This window comes from Rattus rattus, chromosome 4, assembly GCF_011064425.1.
Source record: "Rattus rattus isolate New Zealand chromosome 4, Rrattus_CSIRO_v1, whole genome shotgun sequence".
NCBI classification, from domain to species: Eukaryota; Metazoa; Chordata; class Mammalia; order Rodentia; family Muridae; genus Rattus; species Rattus rattus.
In genome coordinates, this window is record NC_046157.1 from 128,735,923 (window position 1) to 128,753,799 (window position 17,877).

At 42.0% G+C, this 17,877-nt stretch overlaps 1 protein-coding gene across 3 annotated transcripts in view; it reads right to left on the bottom strand.

Annotated features, from left to right (window-relative positions):
* Window positions 1–17,877, bottom strand: part of Hecw2 (HECT, C2 and WW domain containing E3 ubiquitin protein ligase 2) — a 374,703-nt gene that overhangs the window by 204,159 nt on the left and 152,667 nt on the right. For all 3 annotated transcript variants that reach the window (XM_032901106.1, XM_032901104.1, XM_032901105.1), the window contains exon 2: window positions 12,699–13,025. In XM_032901106.1, the coding sequence (XP_032756997.1) occupies window positions 12,699–12,990 (292 nt within the window). In that variant the 5' untranslated portion in view covers window positions 12,991–13,025. The remainder of the gene's footprint in view (window positions 1–12,698; window positions 13,026–17,877) is intronic.

Genomic DNA, 17,877 nt, shown 5'->3' on the forward strand with positions numbered 1-17,877 from the left:
GTGAGAGTCTCCGCTTTGTCCCCTGACTGCTCCCCAGAGGGCTGTGTTTGAGGTGCCACAGCGCAAGACTGTAAGCTTTAGGATCCAACACCCTGGTGAAAATGGAAAGAACACGGTGAGCCTAAGTCCCTGTGAGACAGCACGGAAAAGCCTCTGAGCACGGAGCAGTACTGAAGCACAGACTTCCGCTGTGTTCACACGGAGACTGAGCACGGAGCAGTACTGAAGCACAGACTTCCGCGGTATTCAGCCACCGAGGAGTCAGGCTCAGTTAGTTACTAAAGCATAGCCTTACTTAATTTGAATAATACAAGCAGGTTACAAAAAGTGGTTTAGATAAGCTATCTTTTTAAATTTCATATTCAATGCTCTTTCCCTCTAGTATCATTTTTTAAATTCTAGGATATGAATCATAACAACTTTTCTTTAATCCTAGAAAAACATCAAAAGTGCATACAAACAGGCACTCAACTATATTTAATTGCTATTCTGGAAAGTAGATCACTAATACATTAATTCCTTGTTCCATTTTATTGAATTTCAGATTAATTCAGCTTTTTATCATCATGGCAAGAATATTTAGAGACTACATAATATTGAATATTTTAAATATTCTATTATTGATCTTTTTTTTTCCCTTCAAGACAGGGTCTTTCTAGGTAGACCTGACTACATAGTTCCAGGCCAGTCAGGAATTGGCTTTGAACTCACAGAGATCTGCCTGCCTCTGCATTCCCAGTGCTGGGACTGAAGGCACGCGCTCCACTCCTGTTGAACACTCATTTAAATGCTGATATTAGTTCTAGAGCTAGGGTTCAAAGAAACAGATTTTATTGTCTGTAAATAAGTGTGGCCCAGTATGCTACTTTCTCCCTTCTTGTGGATTCATTCTACAACCTACGTTGTAGCTTCAGGCCACCAATAAAAATAGTTCATGTTATCATAATCGTTCATAACGACAGTTTATGATCATTAAAACCAGGGTCCTGACTGACCAATGCAGCCTCTCATCTCATTCACTTGATACGGTACATTTCTTAGTCATTTTTAATAAAAGAGGAGTGTGAGGTTTGAAAGGTTAAGTAGTCGGTTCTAGGTCATTCAGCTACCTACTCCTAACAGCTACAAGTCTACACTTGTCACAGCTTCTCAGCTACTGATAATGTCAGACTGTCCTAAAGTGTACTGTTTGTCATGTTTCTCATATTTGACAAGCAAAAGCCATTTATTTTTTAAAAAAATGTTTTTGTTTTGTTTTTTTTTTAAGTTTTATTTTATGTATGTGAGTACACTGGCACTGTCTTCAGACACACCAGAAGAGGGCATCAGATCCCATTAAAGATACTTGTGAGCCACCATGCAGTTGCTGAAAATTGAACTCAGGACCTCTGGAAGAACTCAGTCAATTCTCTTAACCTCTGAGTCATCTCTCCAGCCCCCAAAGGTCATTTCTTAACAGTTAGTGCATGTTACAGGGAAAAATACCTAACACAGTAAAGCTCTCCCTAACACCATTGCTTAGTACGAGGCCATGGTAGAAAGTGGTGACTTGCACTTTCCCGATGACTGGTACGTTGAGTATTTTTTCCATAGTCTTGTTGTCACTTATGTGCCTTCTTTTGATGAACATCCATTCAGATCTTTAGTTGGTCATATGACTTAAAAATGTGGATAGCTGGTAAGCCAACCTTCCAAAGCTATCAAGAAGGTAATGAAAAAATGACTAGTGAACAACGTGTGACCTCATTTCCACGTACAGAAAGAACATGAAATTTATACACAGACACTTGAGTTACCTGGATGACCACCAACAAGCTGTAAGTCAACACCATGCCAGTCTCTATTTATAGTTTCTAAGACATTACCTTAAACTTTAGGATCTTAATGCTCTAACAAAAGATGTCAGTGTTGGCTCACAATTGTAATCTAAGCTCATTTACTAATCAAATGCAAAGAAATATGAACAGTGTCATAACACATGAACTACAGTGAGAATTTTGGTTTCTTGTTATGTTGATTACAATATTGTTTTAATCCAACATGTGGCGTATGAGGCTGCTTCGGCTTGTCCACAGCTGCTAACTGACTTGTCTCCTGCTCTCGGAGGGGTTCACAGCTGCAGATAGTTTGGGTTTTGGTGAACTCTTGAGAGGGTAGAAATGTGAGAGCCCCAAGAGGGGCTACTGCTCTCCCTGTGGCTGTGGTTTGTCAAGTGGTTGTAAGCAAAGAGACTAGAAGAAGAAATTGGATATCTTGACTATGAAGGTCAACATTGCCCCAAGGAACTGGATGCCCCTAATCATCAGGAAGTCATCTGAAAAGGTCACTATCCCCTTCTTCCTCTTTCTCTGCTACCTAGTGTGGGGGGTTGGAAGGAATTAGGGGGAATAAGGGTGGTAGATATAAGAACCTAATAAAATAGCCAAGAATATGCCTACAATCAACTGTAGTACTGTTTGGAGAATAACAGTCCAAATACAGCTGTCTTTGAAGATATAATCTGTGCATACATACCACTTCAACCAGTCCAGTAAAAGTGGTCAATTACTTATTTCTGGTCCATGTTAACAGAAGAAAATTGAGCCATAAACAGAGACACATCATTAAGCTCCTAATTTGCCTCAGGTGATTTTTCAATGGAGGTGACTGACTCACAAGCTGGAGAAGGTGCCACTCTAATCAAGGTCAGTGAGAGTGCAGACTGGGCAGCACCAGTGTACAGCACAGCACACATTCACAATGCACACTTTCCTATTTTCTAAGGTACCTAAAGTTGCCCACAAATGAGAGATGACAAATTAGGCCTCTTGAACACTCGGAGGGGATGAGGGGAACTTACAAGATCAAAGTTTCTGTTGTATGTTAAACGACAAGAAACCTCCCTCCCTCACTCACCGTGGGGAATGTGTCCCCCAGAAATGGAAGCCAGAGCAGCTTCTTTAAAGTGGCTTCTTGTCAGGCATTCTGTCATGGCAGGAGGTGACAGTTGAGTACCCTGTCTTTGTATTTGTGCCTTTTACTTTATGAGATCAGGAGAAAACACTGAGTAATACGATCAAATTTGTAAGGGATCAGTTCAAATTTTATATAACAGCAATAAATCATAAGCTCAATGATTTCTGAGAACCATCTTGCAAGGAAATCATGTGTGGAAATCTCAGGGTATGTGTGAGATTTTCTGGAAAGGAAGTATAGTTAGCCTGTATTTTGAGTACTGTGTTCACACTCAAAGTTTCTAAAACAATGCTTTGATATTTCATCTTTTATTTTCTTTGTATTTCCAATAGAACCTATTTACTACCTAACACACCTCTAAGACATTTATTGTTCTGATCCAGGTGTATGTTTTGCCTCTGGATTGATACTACTTAAAGTTCATCTGGAGTAAACTGTACACTGGCAAACATTATTAAAAAACCAAACCTCACTCACTGGAAGAAAATGTAAGCCAAGAGAAACACAATTAAAATGCAGCCTGTGCCAATAAGCCACACGTCACCAGTTAGATGTTCCATTAAATCCCTTCTCCTTTGGGACTTATTTCTATAGAGACCATCTCTCTGTTCCATAAATAAAGCTAGAAGTTGCTAGGAGACAGTCTAGCTTCTCGGGACACAGCTGAAGGGGTGTGGTGGTTTCTTAGCCAGAAGTAGAGAGAGCTAAAGCTATTTCTGCTATGTGTGCTATTGTTATGAAACCCAGGTTCTCAGAACATCTACTTAACAGCCATCAAAAGAATCTGTTATCAATCCCTGTGCAGTGGCACATGCCTGGAACTTCGGCCTCTAAGAGGGCTCAGGAAGGAAGATGGCAAGAGCCTAGGAGTTCAAAGACACTGGGCAAAACAAAACAAAACAAAACAAAACAAACCTGTGTCAAAAAACCAAACCAAAACCAAAACAAAAGAAACAAGAAACAACCACAACAAAATTTGATTATGTATTTTCCTCTTCATCTATAATGGCATTAAACTTGTGATTGAGTCTGCACTGCAGCTTTTCCCCCCTAACCTTGTGTTTCTTCTGCTATTCTCTTAACTTGCTCCAAAATGTATCATTTCTCCACCTAAAAGGGCCAATAAACTCTTGTGTATTTTCAATGGCTATCTACTCAAACCTTCTTCCCATCATGATAGCATCCAGCAAGTCTTCTGAAGCGTTCTGAGTGGCTTACAGTTACTCAATCGACACGGGTTGAGGAGTGGTTCTGTGCATGTGTATGCACTTGTATATGTAGGTGACTCATTTACGAGTGTGCGTGTAGAAGTCACATGTCAATATTGCATGTCCTCCTCACATTTCCAGATAGACTTTTTTACTGAACCTGGAGCTCACTCATTTGGCTGGCATGGCTGGACCGAAAGCCCCCAAGAACAGTCTGTCTCTGCCCATATTGCTGGGGGAAAAAAAGATGTACACAACCTTGCTGGGACTTAATGAGCACTGGATCCCTGCACTTAGTTCCTTGCTCGGAAGCTCTAGTATATTTAATATTAAATGTTCCAAAGCATTCTACGAGGTAACTACTGAAACAAAACTCTTCTTCATTCCTCCTTTGAACGCGGTTGTTTGACCCCACCGTGTTTTTTCTCATCCGTCTACTGGAGCTTTTAGCTTAGGGCGGGAGGGATGACTATAAATACACATAAACCTTATGTTGCTGATGTGGACAGAGAGGGGCCTATATCTTCCACATACAACATGAACTTTGCAGTGCCAGTCCTAGCTCCATCATTCTGATCGCTCATCCTTGGTGTTTCTCTTCTAGAGTGATGTCTCAGGGTTCATCATGGACAGAGAAATTCAAGTGATCACATCCTTTCTTTCCTCAGTGCCTGAAGAAAATAAAATGGGGGAGGTTAAGAAGCTCTGTCTTGGGGGCTGGAGAGGTGGCTCGGTGGTTAGGAGCACTGACTGCACTTGCAGAGGACTTGAGTTCAATCCCTGGCACCCACATGGTGGCTTCCAACCATCAGCAATTCTGGCCTCAGTGGGTACTGCATGTATGTATGCACACAAACTCATGCAAACACTCATACAGACGTGAAAACAAACAAACAAGAAAGTCTGTCTGTACATGGATCCACCAAAGACTGGACAGCCAACGCAATCCTGAGCAAAAACATTATGGGAGGGATTAGCAATCCACGTATTAAGATATGTTCTAGAGCTACAGTAATTCAATACAATTTAGTACTAGAGCAAAACTGTCATGTAACCCAACAAAACAAAACCAAAGACCCAAACGTGAGTACACACTTCAGCCACTTAGCATTTGACAAAGGTGCCAGGAACACGTGCTATGGAAACCTTTAACAAATGGCGCTAGGATACGGGATGTCTGCCCAAATGAATGAAATTAGACTCAAATCTAATGCTTTGCATAAACACTAGTTCCAAATGGATTAATATGAAACCCAAACCATTGCAATGGACAGAAGGACACAGACAGAGCCTACATGACACAGGTGTCAGAACAGGGCTGCATATGTCAAGGAATTAATGCCAATGACTGACAAGACTTCATAAAACTAAAAACAGCCAGATAAGCAACCAACCAGGTAAAGGAAAAGCCCACAGAATGGGAAAGAATCTTTGCCAGCTGTATATCAGACAGAGGATTAATATCCTTTATATACAAAGAACATACACACAAAAACAAAGAGTTAAAAAACAAATGACCCATTTTAAAAACGAACTTGGGACCCAAATAGAGCATTCTGAAATGAGGACAAAAATGGCTAAGAACTATCTAACACAGTGCTCATACTCCCTAGCAATTAGGGAAATGCCAATCAAAACATCTTTGAGATTCCATCTTCCCCCATTCAGAACGGCAACTATCAACAAAACCACTGACAACAAATGGTGGAGGGCCTGCGGGTAAAGGAGAATGATCACTCAACGCTGAGGGCTGCAAATTTGTGCAGCTACGATGGAGATCGGTGCGGAGGATTCTCAGAAAGCTAAAAATACACCTTCCTATGACCCAGCTGTACCACTCCTTGGCACCTGCCCAAGCGACTCAGCATCCTACCCCACAGGTTCAGGCTCAGCCTGACCACTGCTGCTCTATCCACACTCGCTGGGAAACAGAACAAGTAACCTTCAGACAGCGATGAGCTGATGGAGATGCAGCACATACTCAACTGGAAAGGAAATGAAATCGTGAACTTTGCAGACTGATGGATGAAATGAGAAAAGATCGTATGGAGTGAGGTTAACCAGACCCAGAGAGACAAACACCACAGGATGCATCTCTCTTCTGAGGCTCTAGCTCTTCAGTTGTGAGTACACATCTTGGAGTAAATGAACTACAGAAACCAAGTCAGTAAAAAGGGGTCCGTGCCAGAATAGGGGAGTGGGGAGCAAGGAAGAGGGGGACAGCAGGATACAAGTGATCTCACTAGGGAAATGAGAAGAACGGGGGAGCTCTGACTGGGGAGGGGGAGGGGAGGGATGCAGAAGGTGGGAGGAGAGTAAATAACAGCAGGGATGTCTGAAGAAGTCACAAGGAATCATTTTACTAACTATCTACTGATTATAAACATGAATTTATAATACATTCGAGTCTGCATACATAGATTCATAGATAGTTTTAACAAAACTTTTTCATCTGGGCTAACAATGTTCCCTCAAGAGCCAAAAGGCATCTTTAAAAAGAGCCCTGGCTGGGGATTTATGAACGGGTAGAGCGCTTACCTAGGAAGCCAAGGCCTGGGTTTCTTTTCTTTTTTAATTTTTTAAAATTATTTTTTTTATTTTTTTATTCACTACATCCGGATCATAGCCTCCTCCCCTCTCTCCTCAGTCCCCTCTTTACAAATCCCTCCCCATACTGTGAGAAGAGGGGGAGACCCCCTTGGGTACCACCTCACCCTGGGACAACTAGTCCCTGCAGGTCTAGGCACATCCTCTACCACTGAGGCCCAATGAGTCGGTCCAAGTAATGGGGAAGGGGATTCAATGGCAGGGAACAGAGTCAGAAACAGCCCCTGCTCCAATTGTTAGGCAGCCCACATGAAGACCAAGCTGTACACTTGCTACAAATGTTTAGAGACATCTAGGTCCAGCTCTTGCATGTTCCCTGGTTGGTGGCCCAGGCTCTGTGAGCCCCCATGGTCCCAGTTTAGTTGGCTCTGTGGGTCTTCTTATGGTGTCTTGACTCTTCTGACTTGCTCACTTCTTAAAAATCAACCCACTACCACCACCAACTTATCTCTTTGTCAACTGCAGTGAGGGAGGATGTGACTATCATTTTTAATGTGTGCTTACATCACAGATGCTAAATCAAGCTAAGTACCCAATCTTTATTCAAATAAATGTATTTTATAGTAAAATATTTAAGACCTGCTTTTAGTTATTTGAAAAACACAACTTAAATTATTTGTATTATTGGGAAAGTATTATATGTATGCCTTGCTACATATATGCATATGTACTAATATATATACACTATATATATATACATATATATGCATTAAATATACAATTTTCCCCTCAGTCATTTTTTTCTTGGGAAAAAAATGACCTTCTTTTGAGTAATTGGTTAGGGTTGGCCAAGAGATTCCTAAAACATTACATGCTATGTTCCCTTAGTTGACTCCCGCCACCCCCCAACCACCACAGGTACACAGTAAGTCCCTATATTTAAAGCTATGCACTTCAGACTCAGGACCCAGAGGCCCCTGAGCTGAAGCTGACCTAAAAGCGTCCTGTCGAGGGCTAGTTTTCACTGTCCCAGAAGGTACTACACAAACTTCCAAAGGAGGGAGCAACCACCAGTCCTACCCAGCTCCGATGCATATGACTTACATCAATGCCTGTCAGGGCATGATAACCCTAAGGTACAGTAGAGGGCGTGCAAACCGTGGCTGTAACCGACAACTGTCTGATTGGGCATAAGACAAGAAGGAAACCATGCCTGTACGAAAACCGAGTCAACTACCTAAACTACCGAAGTCATGGATACTAGAGGAGGAGCTAACCACCGAATTACTAAACCAGCATGTCATATCCAACTGTGTTCTAAATATTTCTCCTTATACCCACAGATAAGTAAGCTTCTCGTCCCTCATCAAGGAGCCTTCCCTGTTCAACAGATAGAGACTATTACAGAAAACGAGAGCCAAGCAGACATGCAACGTTATAGAGCCCAGTCCCAATGGACACATCGACAAACCAACTCTTACATGTAAGGCTCAGGGAACATTGCAGAAGACGGGACAGAAAGATTGTAAGAACCAGAGATGAGGGAGTTTCCTGTGAGACTCCGTCTTCCGGTGACATCAGGAGCTGCACACATAAAGTCTCACCAACGGGACTGCCCAAACAGGAGCTGAGCAAGGACATCAGCAGATGGAGGAAGACACGCGAACCCTCAGCCCAGCAGGAAGAATTACAAAGCAACTAAGGAGAACGAGAAATAGCCTCTCCGAGTAAGCGTGTACTGATTGGTTATCCAAAGCCAGATGAACGACCCTGAAAACATACATCTATGCTGTAGATTTGGCTTAATGCTGTATTAGGTTATTGGGTTCCCAAAATTGCACGAGAATCCACATGTAGGACGCTGAGGGTCCCCACCCCAGTTGGTTGTGATTGGTAAATAAAGTTGCTGGCAGCAATGGCTGGACAGAGAGCCAGAGGCGGGACTTTAGGATTCACAGGCAAGGGAACCAGGAGAAGAGAAAGGAAGAATAGCCATACTGGGAAAGCAGAAAGAGCTGGCCTGAGAAGAACGGGACAGAGAGACAGCCAACATGTAAGAGTTAGAGATCGTGGCCCAGGAGGGCTGCAGGCCTGGGTCCCGGGTGGCCAGGATGGAATATAGGTTTTAGTAAATAATAATTCAGGAATATCAGAGGAGAGGGTGTGTTAGGCATTGGGGTGGTTTGGAAGTGCCCAGCCATTGAGCTGATTAAGACACATTAAATGTAAGGCTCTGTGTGTGTGTGTGTGTGTGTGTGTGTGTGTGTGTGTGTGTGTGTCTTTCATTCTTTCATTCCGTAATCTAGAACATTGGGGTGGGTCCCACCGCTGCCTGGTGATTTGAGTAGCATTAATTGCATACAGCAATACATATCAGTAACCTTATGCAGACTGAGCAGGTAATATCGAAATATATATATAAATATGCGCACATGTATGCTTACAACAACAATTAATGAAAAAGAAGCCATGAATTTGAAAGAGAGCAAGGAAGGTTTTGGAGCAAAGAGAAGGGAGAAATAATTTAATTCTAGTATTATCTCATAAGTAAAAGAACCAATTTTTTAAAAAAGGAAAAATGAAACTGTTTTTATTAAGCCGTGTTTATTCATTAGAATGCAAAACTATCCCGAAGTGTTCTCATATCTCAGTAGCTGGAAGAGATGTATACATCCTCTCCTGACCATTCAAAATAGGATTATCATAGACGGTTACACCCTTCCTGAGCCTGGGAAGGAGGCTCTGAAGTCCAGTTCTCACTGCCCTCCTTTCTGACCTGTCAGGACCCCTATCCCGAAAGCAGGGAGAATCAGTAGGAAACAGCTATCTGTTAAAGTGCACTGGTATGCCTCTTACCCCTTTCCTTGTGGGATGCCAATGCTCACCTCTTCTCCCCCAGAAGAAAGGGGAAAAGAGCCTTTCCACCCTTGAAAAGTAATGGTTACCTCTGGTAAAAGCCAGGTCTCTGTCCACTCCATTTGAAGACCCAGGTAAACCAAATCAGTCCTCCATCTTTTCAAATATAGCAGTGGCCCTGGGACTCCAGAAATAAATTACATTTAATGCTACTGGTGTGGCACCTGTGATTTTTAAGAGCATTTCTTGTGGAAGATCTCATAAGATTAGCAGCAAGCACAAGAATAGCAAATATCTCAGTCAACTTTCTAGGCATTTCCACTTAAGTACTAGTTTGTGTTCGCACAGCCCCTTCAGGGTTTGGGGTAACTGCTTCTTCCTACTCTGTCCTGCCAGAGATCTGTGAGAATTCTAGAAGTTAAAAAGTCAACTACTGGGCTGGAGAGATGGCTCAGTGATTAAGAGCACAGACTGCTCTTCCAGAGGTAATGAGTTCAAATCCCAGCAACCGTGTGGTGACTCACAACCATCTGTAATGAGATCTGATGCTCTCATTTGGAGTGTCTGAAGACAGCTACAGTGTACTCATATATAATTAATAAATAAATCTTTTTTTTAAAAACAGTTAACTACCTGAAAATTTAAAATCCACTAAGTGGGACTGGCACAGAATAAAGAAAAGGGGGAAAGGCTAATAAACTTGAGGACAAACAGAGCTGGTGTGGTGGTCTACTCCTATCACCTCAGCACTTGGGAGGTAAATGAAAAAGAATCAGGAATTCAAGGTCATCCTCAGCTACATAGCAATGTCAGGCAACCCTAGAACACAAGAGACCCTGTTTCTAACATGTGTGTGTGTGTGTGTGTGTGTGTGTGTGTGTGTGTGTGAACCAGATCTCGGAGAAGAATAAACTGAAATGTGAATTTGAGAAAAATAGATTGATAAAAAAAATGGATCAAAACCCACAAATACCTTGTAGAACAATGTGAAATAATATAAATAGGTCTCAGTAAAAAGTAATAGTTTTTTCAGATTTAGGAAAAAAAATGGACATTGGTGGACCTTTGATCCCAGCTCTCAGGAATACACAGAGAAGCCCTACAGAGTTTTCAAAAAAAAAAAAAAAAAAAAAAAAAAAAAAAAGAAAAAAAAGAAAAAGAAAAAAAAAAAGAAAAAAATAGAGAAAAAGTATCAAAGTTTCCCAAATTCATCAAAAGCTTTATTAACATAAATTTTACATATTCCAACCAACATAACTAAAGTGAAAATTAAATATAGGGGTTGGGGATTTAACTCAGTGGTAGAGCGCTTGCCTAGCAAGTGCAAGGCCCTGGGTTCAGTCCTCAGCTCCGGAAAAAAACAAAAAAGAAAATTAAATATAAACGTGTTATAGTCACACTGATGGAAACCAATGTAAAGAACAAGGGTGATTTGTGTGAGAAGGTACAGGAGCTTCTTTAAAAAGAGCTGACACTCATAAGAGATTCTCTTCCCACCCCTGCTTTCCTAGTTCAGGTCTTCGTTAACTCTGACACACACTCCTTCCTCAGCAGGTAAAACACAGAACATGAAACCTATGTTTTTGTCCCTTACTTATCCCAATTAGACAGGAAAATGTAACAGTTTGAGGGGATGAACAATAAGAAAGCATGAGAAAATAGTAAATAATCCCGAATTAATGCCTGTATGATTCTAGCGCTCCTAAGACTGTCAGTCACGTATGTAAAATTAATCTTATATGAGAAAGTAAAATTTAACTATTTTCCCAAGAAACATCATATAAAATATTTTAAATCACCATATTCTATTTGCAATATCATAGGAAGATTTAAGGTTTTTTTTGCTTATAAAATCTAAAATGTAAAAGAAAAAAAGAAAGTCGAGAAAAGTGAAAACAAATGTTATGGAGCCCAAAGGAAGACTGACATTCCACAAAACTATAAGCTCTTTCACAGTCACAATAATATAAACAAGGACTTTAAATTGTATGCCTTCCTCACTCTACTATGTACTTAAATACACCCAAAGAAAATAAACAACTTTAAAGACTTTTCCCTACCACTCTTTGTTATCATAAGAGGGAAAACAAAGTTACTAATTCATTGAAATTGTTTCTATTTTGGATTTTTTTTTCTTACTATCCAGCATGATTAATCATTGAGAGTTACAAAGTTAATATAACCGATAACCTCTTCAAAAGAAAATTCTTAGTCCCCAAAGAACTCCAGTTTCAGTAGATTTAATATCCTAACAGAAGTTCAGCAAGGATGTAGTCTTGCCTTAAACCAGTGTTTTCAAAGTTGGACAGGGGACTCCTGGGGCAGAAAAATCCCTCCACACGCCGCCAGTGTCCTCTAGGGGGCAAAATGAGCCTTATATAAAAAGCTTTAGTTGTAAGGGCATCAACACAGGACTCCTTGTTTACAAGTACGCAACCAAAACAAGATGCTTGACTTACATTGAAATCAATATCAGATATTAATTAAAAAGTAATTTTCTTCATTTGGAGACAAAATTTTCCAACTTTAAGTAATGCTAGATTTTATTATTATGTTAGATTGAAAATGTATTTAAGATTAATTGGTAGGTATGGTGCTTGCATTCAAATACTACTAACTTGTATTTTCTGGGAAGTGTCGGTCACCATTCATTCACATATGAATAACAGACTTGAATATAGTTAAGCAAAACTGGGACTGTTTTATCAAAACAAATAGGCAATGATTCTCATTTATAAAAGGATGCCCAGGCTGCAGATTATTTTAAGTGAAATCAACCTTTAGAGAATGCAAACTGTTCTCCTATCAGTTTAACAGTGTTCACAGGTGCTAATAACCCCCACTCCTCTTTCCAAGCCATAAGTTTGTCTCAAGAGCAGCGAGAAACTGAAGAGAAAATCCAGTGGTGCACACAGGGGCTGACATTTAATTCGGTAGAAATAGAACCACAAGATGCATATAAGTAAAGGAACAGTTGCCTCTCCTCCCAGAACGAAGAACACGTCCAGAATCAGCTTTGTCTATTTGTGTGAAAAAGTTTGCTTCCTTTTTACAGCAGGCGAAAACACAGAACGTTACCATTTCAGAGTTGAAAGCCGTGCCGAGCCACACGGAAGCCTTCACCCGACTCACCTATGTGATAGAGTCCGATCCAATCGCTGGGGTCAACCTCTTCCTTAATGTCCCAGAAGATAATGAGGTTCTGGGCTTGCCCCAGCGTGTACTCATACATGCTGGCAGTCAGGCTGGAGCGGCTCTCGGAGGTCACGAGGTCGGTGTCACTGTTGGCTCGCTGCAGGGCCATGTTCTCGGGCATTGAGTTCTGGGTTGCGAGGCTCTGAAGGTTCTCTGGGCTCAGTGTGTACCGCATCTGTGGATTTCGACGCCGCACAAAAAGCAAATGCTCCCGGGCTGAGCTTGCCATCCTGTCTGCCTCTCTGAGGTTGTTTTCCTACAAAGCTGCAAGAGACCGACAAGCATAAAATATTAGCGCAAAAAGGTGAGGAGTTAGAATCAAGCATCCCAGATAGGAAGCCTGAAGGAGAGTTTATCACAACCTCAACATACAATAATCTGCTGTGGACATAAAAGACACCATCCTACACTCACCTGATAATATCAGAAATAAGTTCTAGGACAGCGCTCACAAGATGACTGTCATATACCTCTGGCCCCCGGTTTCCCTTGGCATAGCTTTTCCAAGAAAGTAAGGGGGAGGGGCTTTTCTATAGATCCCTCTTAGATCTGCATTCCCACATAGTCCACCACCCTCTTTCCCCTTCCTATCCCACACGTGCTATTTATCTCCCGCAACTACGCTTTCAACCAGCAAGATACATGTTAAACACAGTTGACGATTCCTTCTGAGGTACTGCCCACTGCTTCAGTTCTCCTGCCGCGCAGAACGTAGCTCGCTGGCCACAGTTTCGGGACCTTGCTCAAATGTCACCTCTGCACTTAAAAATAGAGGGACCATTATATGCAGAATGACAACATCCTGGAAGTAAATCTTTCTGTTTCTCTGTAAGGTCTGGTTTGCCATATGATCACTCCCTTACCCATTGTCCATTCCCCCTAATACGCACAGGAGTTTCGCCAAAGCAGTGACTTTCATGCTTTGTCACTATTTTGTCCGCAGTACCTACAGTGGCACTGGGAATGCAGCAGGTGGGACCCATATCTGTTAACTGGACAGACGAGGAAAAGCTAGCACCTTTACCCCAGAGACTGCGGCATGACTCACATCTCCATGCTCTCTTCTGAGCCTGCTTCTTGTCACCCTGAAGCTCCCAACGGCCCAAACTATTCCTACCACCTAGATCATGATGGGCGCTGGCCTTTAGCATCCATTTGGTCTCCAGAAAGGAACAGACTTCCCCTGTCGAGCCTTGTATCCAGCCTCACTTGCTCACTGTGAGTCCCCTGCTATTACACTGCTTACGGGACTCTTTCTAAGACATCTGTCCTTTTGCCCAGTGCCTGTGAGGTTCTGTCTCCTGGTAATTAACTCCGCCTTGCCCATGGGTTACCTCACCCAGAGTGAATACTAGAGTAAGTCTGCTTTTCTCCCACACTGCTTTCCAACAAAAACAGGCTTTAACACCTAATCTGTGCACTCAGACTGTTGCAATCTTTTGAATGTTTTCTTTGAAGCTAAACTATTGGCTCCTGAAAAGTTGGCATGACATTCTACTTCAAAGCAAACTAATACTCGCCAGTGTCCTAATTGTAACACAGCCATGAACCGTGGATACTGAGTCTGCGAGCAAAGAAAGGGGGAGAAAGGGCTCCCTATCTTTTCTTGTTTCCCCATCCATTTCGTAGTTTGGGTGAAATTCATGTCCTGATGGCTTTCTGTTGTGATGATAACATCATACCATGACAAAAAGGGAAGGAAAGGAGGTTCACTTCACCTTACAGTTTTCAGTCCATCATCAAGGGAAGCCAGGACAGAAACTCAAGCAGGAATGTGGAGGCAGAAACTGAAAGAATCAGAGACCGGGGAGAAATGCTGGCTCCTAGCTTGTTCCCTGGCTCATGGTGACCTGTACTTTTTCCATGACACTGGTCAATCTGCCTAGGGGTGAAGCTGCCCATAGTGTACTTGACCCTTCTACATCAATTGGCAACCAAGAAAATGCCCCACAGATATGTCCAAAGGCCAATTTGATGGAAGCAATTTAGCAATTTAGGTTCCTGTCTTGGCTAGGTTTTGTTAACTTGACACAGGCTAGAGTCATCTGAAAGGAGTGAACCTCAATTGAGAGAATGCCTCCATAAAACCCACATGTAGGGCATTTTCTTAATTAGTAATTGATACAGTATCCCTAGGCCGGTGACTCTAGGATAAGAAAGCAGGCTGAGCAAGCCAGGAGGAGCAAGCCTTCCATGGTCTATGCATAGCTCCTGCATCCAGGCTCCTGCCCTACTCATGATGTACTACAAAACAGATGTGTAAGCCGAATTAACCCTTTCCTACCAAACTTGCTTTTGGTCATGGTGTTTCCTTGCAGCAACAGAACCCCCTAACCCTCTTCCCAGATGTGTCAGGTTGAGACCAGGATGGGTCATCATGGTGTTCATGTTTTCCACTAACACAACTATCATACTTGCAAATAAATTCAAGTAATTTCTGCCATCAAGTTGGTGTTTTTAGCACTATTCCTTAAATAAAAAATAACTTGGCAGTGAGATGGCTCAGCAGATAAATAAATAAATGTAAAGTAACTTGGATTGCTAGGCAAGAAATTGTGTGAAAAAGGACAGAAATAAAAATGAAACACAGGCCAGTTTCTCCAGGTCGATGGCAATAAGTCCCTGTCCTTGTTCCATGGTGACACTTCTGTTTCCTTGCATGGTCTATGCAAGAACTCCGGCATTATTATATACCCCATAACTATTGGACAGATATCTGACCCACGAAGCCTAAGTCATGAGTCAAGCTCTCACCAGCTTTCATGACAGTGGATTTCAGCAAGCCATAATTTCTTTATAAACTCAGCGAATCAAGTGCCACGTCAACTCCAGCAAGAACTATAAATAGTTAACTCCTAACACATTGCAGGCAAACAGCAAATGCATGCTGAATATAGCAAAACTATTTTCCTAAAGAAATAGGCCAGAACTTTCATCGCTCAAAAACACAACAGACCCAACTACTGACAATGATTCTGCTCTAGAAAGGAAGGAAAAGACACAGCTGTACAACTGAAGTGCGTGTTTTAGCATGACCTAGATTTAAACAGAAAGGCAGGTTAGCATTGTGCATCAGGGGATGAGATACAAAGCCCCAAGCCTGGATCTTGGTCACATCTCTACCATCCATTCACTCTGTAATCTCTGACACTTTATTTCACCTTCTTCCATTTTCCTACTGCTGTTAATCGCTGTCTCCAGGACTTTGGAGAGAACTAAATTAACTAGTGTATATAAAAAAAGCATTTAAATCAAGGTCTAGCACACGCTACGTGTTCAATTAAGTTTAGCCACTAATTATCTCGTTACTGTATTCTACTTTAATTTTACCAAATAGAACTGGTTTATATGTTTCCATGATTCCCTCATGATCTTGTCCCCAGACACCATCAATTACTTACTGGGAGATCAGGCTGTTAGTATCCTTACCCACTCCAAGGATGGCACCAATCAGAAACAGAACAGCCCTGAAGCACAGAAGAACTCACCTACCAAGGGACCCAAGTGTGGGGCTCAGGCCTCTGGGAAGTGCTATTCTTCAGTGCACAAGACAGCAATCAAGGCTGAGGCTTGGTTTTCTCACCAAGAGAATGCATTCTCACCACCTGCCATGTGGAAGGTGTCAAGGCTACAAGGAACAAAAGACAAGTGTCCCAGCCATGGGACCACACTGTACCAAGAAAAGACATAAAGATAAAAAAGCCCAAACCTTAAACATTACAAAAGTAAAAAGAGCTGGAGATGTGTAAACTTACAACCTTAGGGGAATCCTGAAGCCATGTAATGAAGTGTGTGTTACTATGTGCCTAACATCAGGCCAGAGAGGACGCTAAACAATTAAAAAGCTAAGAGATCCCCTACCCCAATCATCTCCTTTTCTATAGCATAGGCTATAGCTCTCACCTTCTAGAAACTGGAGATTTTTGAAAAGGCCGAAAAGCTCATATATGAAAGAGTTCAGTATGCTACCAATGTCACTTCACACACATGTACGATCTGTCCCAACGAATGTGTAAAGAAAGACAACAAATGCTACAAAGTATTAGCGTTGTGGCATCATCGTATTTGTAGAGTACTGAAGGTTTTCCAAAGCACCTTGATAGCCCAAATCCAGAGTGAGAGGCCCTGAAACACTGTGAATTAGCTTTAGAGCATGGTCAGCTCTGTTCTGAGACAAGAAAATTGAAGAGACAAAATATTTGAGGTGGACCTTTGAAGAAAAGTATGGAGAACATCCTGGTTGGAGGCATGAAGATGGGGAAGAGGCCTGAGAAGGGAGGGAGATGGGGGAGCTACCAGGAAGAGGACATGAGGAGGGAGGAAAACCCAGGCTCTGCAGAAACTCATAAGAAAACAGCAAAGGAATTTGAGTAGACGTCTCCTTCGAGAGGGGTAGGCTAACACATAAAGCTGACACTGGCGAGCTGAAACTTGGCACAGAGCACACTGATGTTCCTAGAGACCGATTCCCTAGTCATAAACAAAGGAGGATACTAAAGGTCAAAGAGGAGAGACTCCCAGGAGATTAACAAATGGCCAAGGTTAAAAAAAAATCTAGAAAAGCTAGGAACTTGGTGGCCTCAGGAAAACACTTTTGATAGGCTTGTCAAAGTACTTTCCAACAGCCAGACTAAATAAAAACCAGGTTAGAAAACAAAGCACAGGTGCAGGACCGGTCTAAACCAGCACAGTCTAACAGAAGTACAGTGCAAGCCACATACGCAATTTCACATTTTCTAGAACTATATTAAAAACATAAAACAGGGGGAAATATTAACCATCCATTTTAAATCGATATCTACAATCTGTTCCCCAGCATTAATCTAAACCATTACCAGTGAGACCTTCTGTTCTTCTCTACTTCCTGAGACTTTTATCTTACTTGACAACACAGGTTGAACTAACCACATCCCAAGCACGCAATTGCTACTTGTGGGTAGGGTCTCCCATGGGGGACCACACACAGCAGATCTAAATGATGAAGATGCTTGTATTGTCCAACAGAGCTCTCTTTCTTCCAGCTCACTGCCAGCAGTGAGGTGTCCTGGCAGACAAGAGGAGAGTGTCACACAGAACCAGGCAGTAGGCATAAATTCCTCAATCTGCCCAAGGTCTT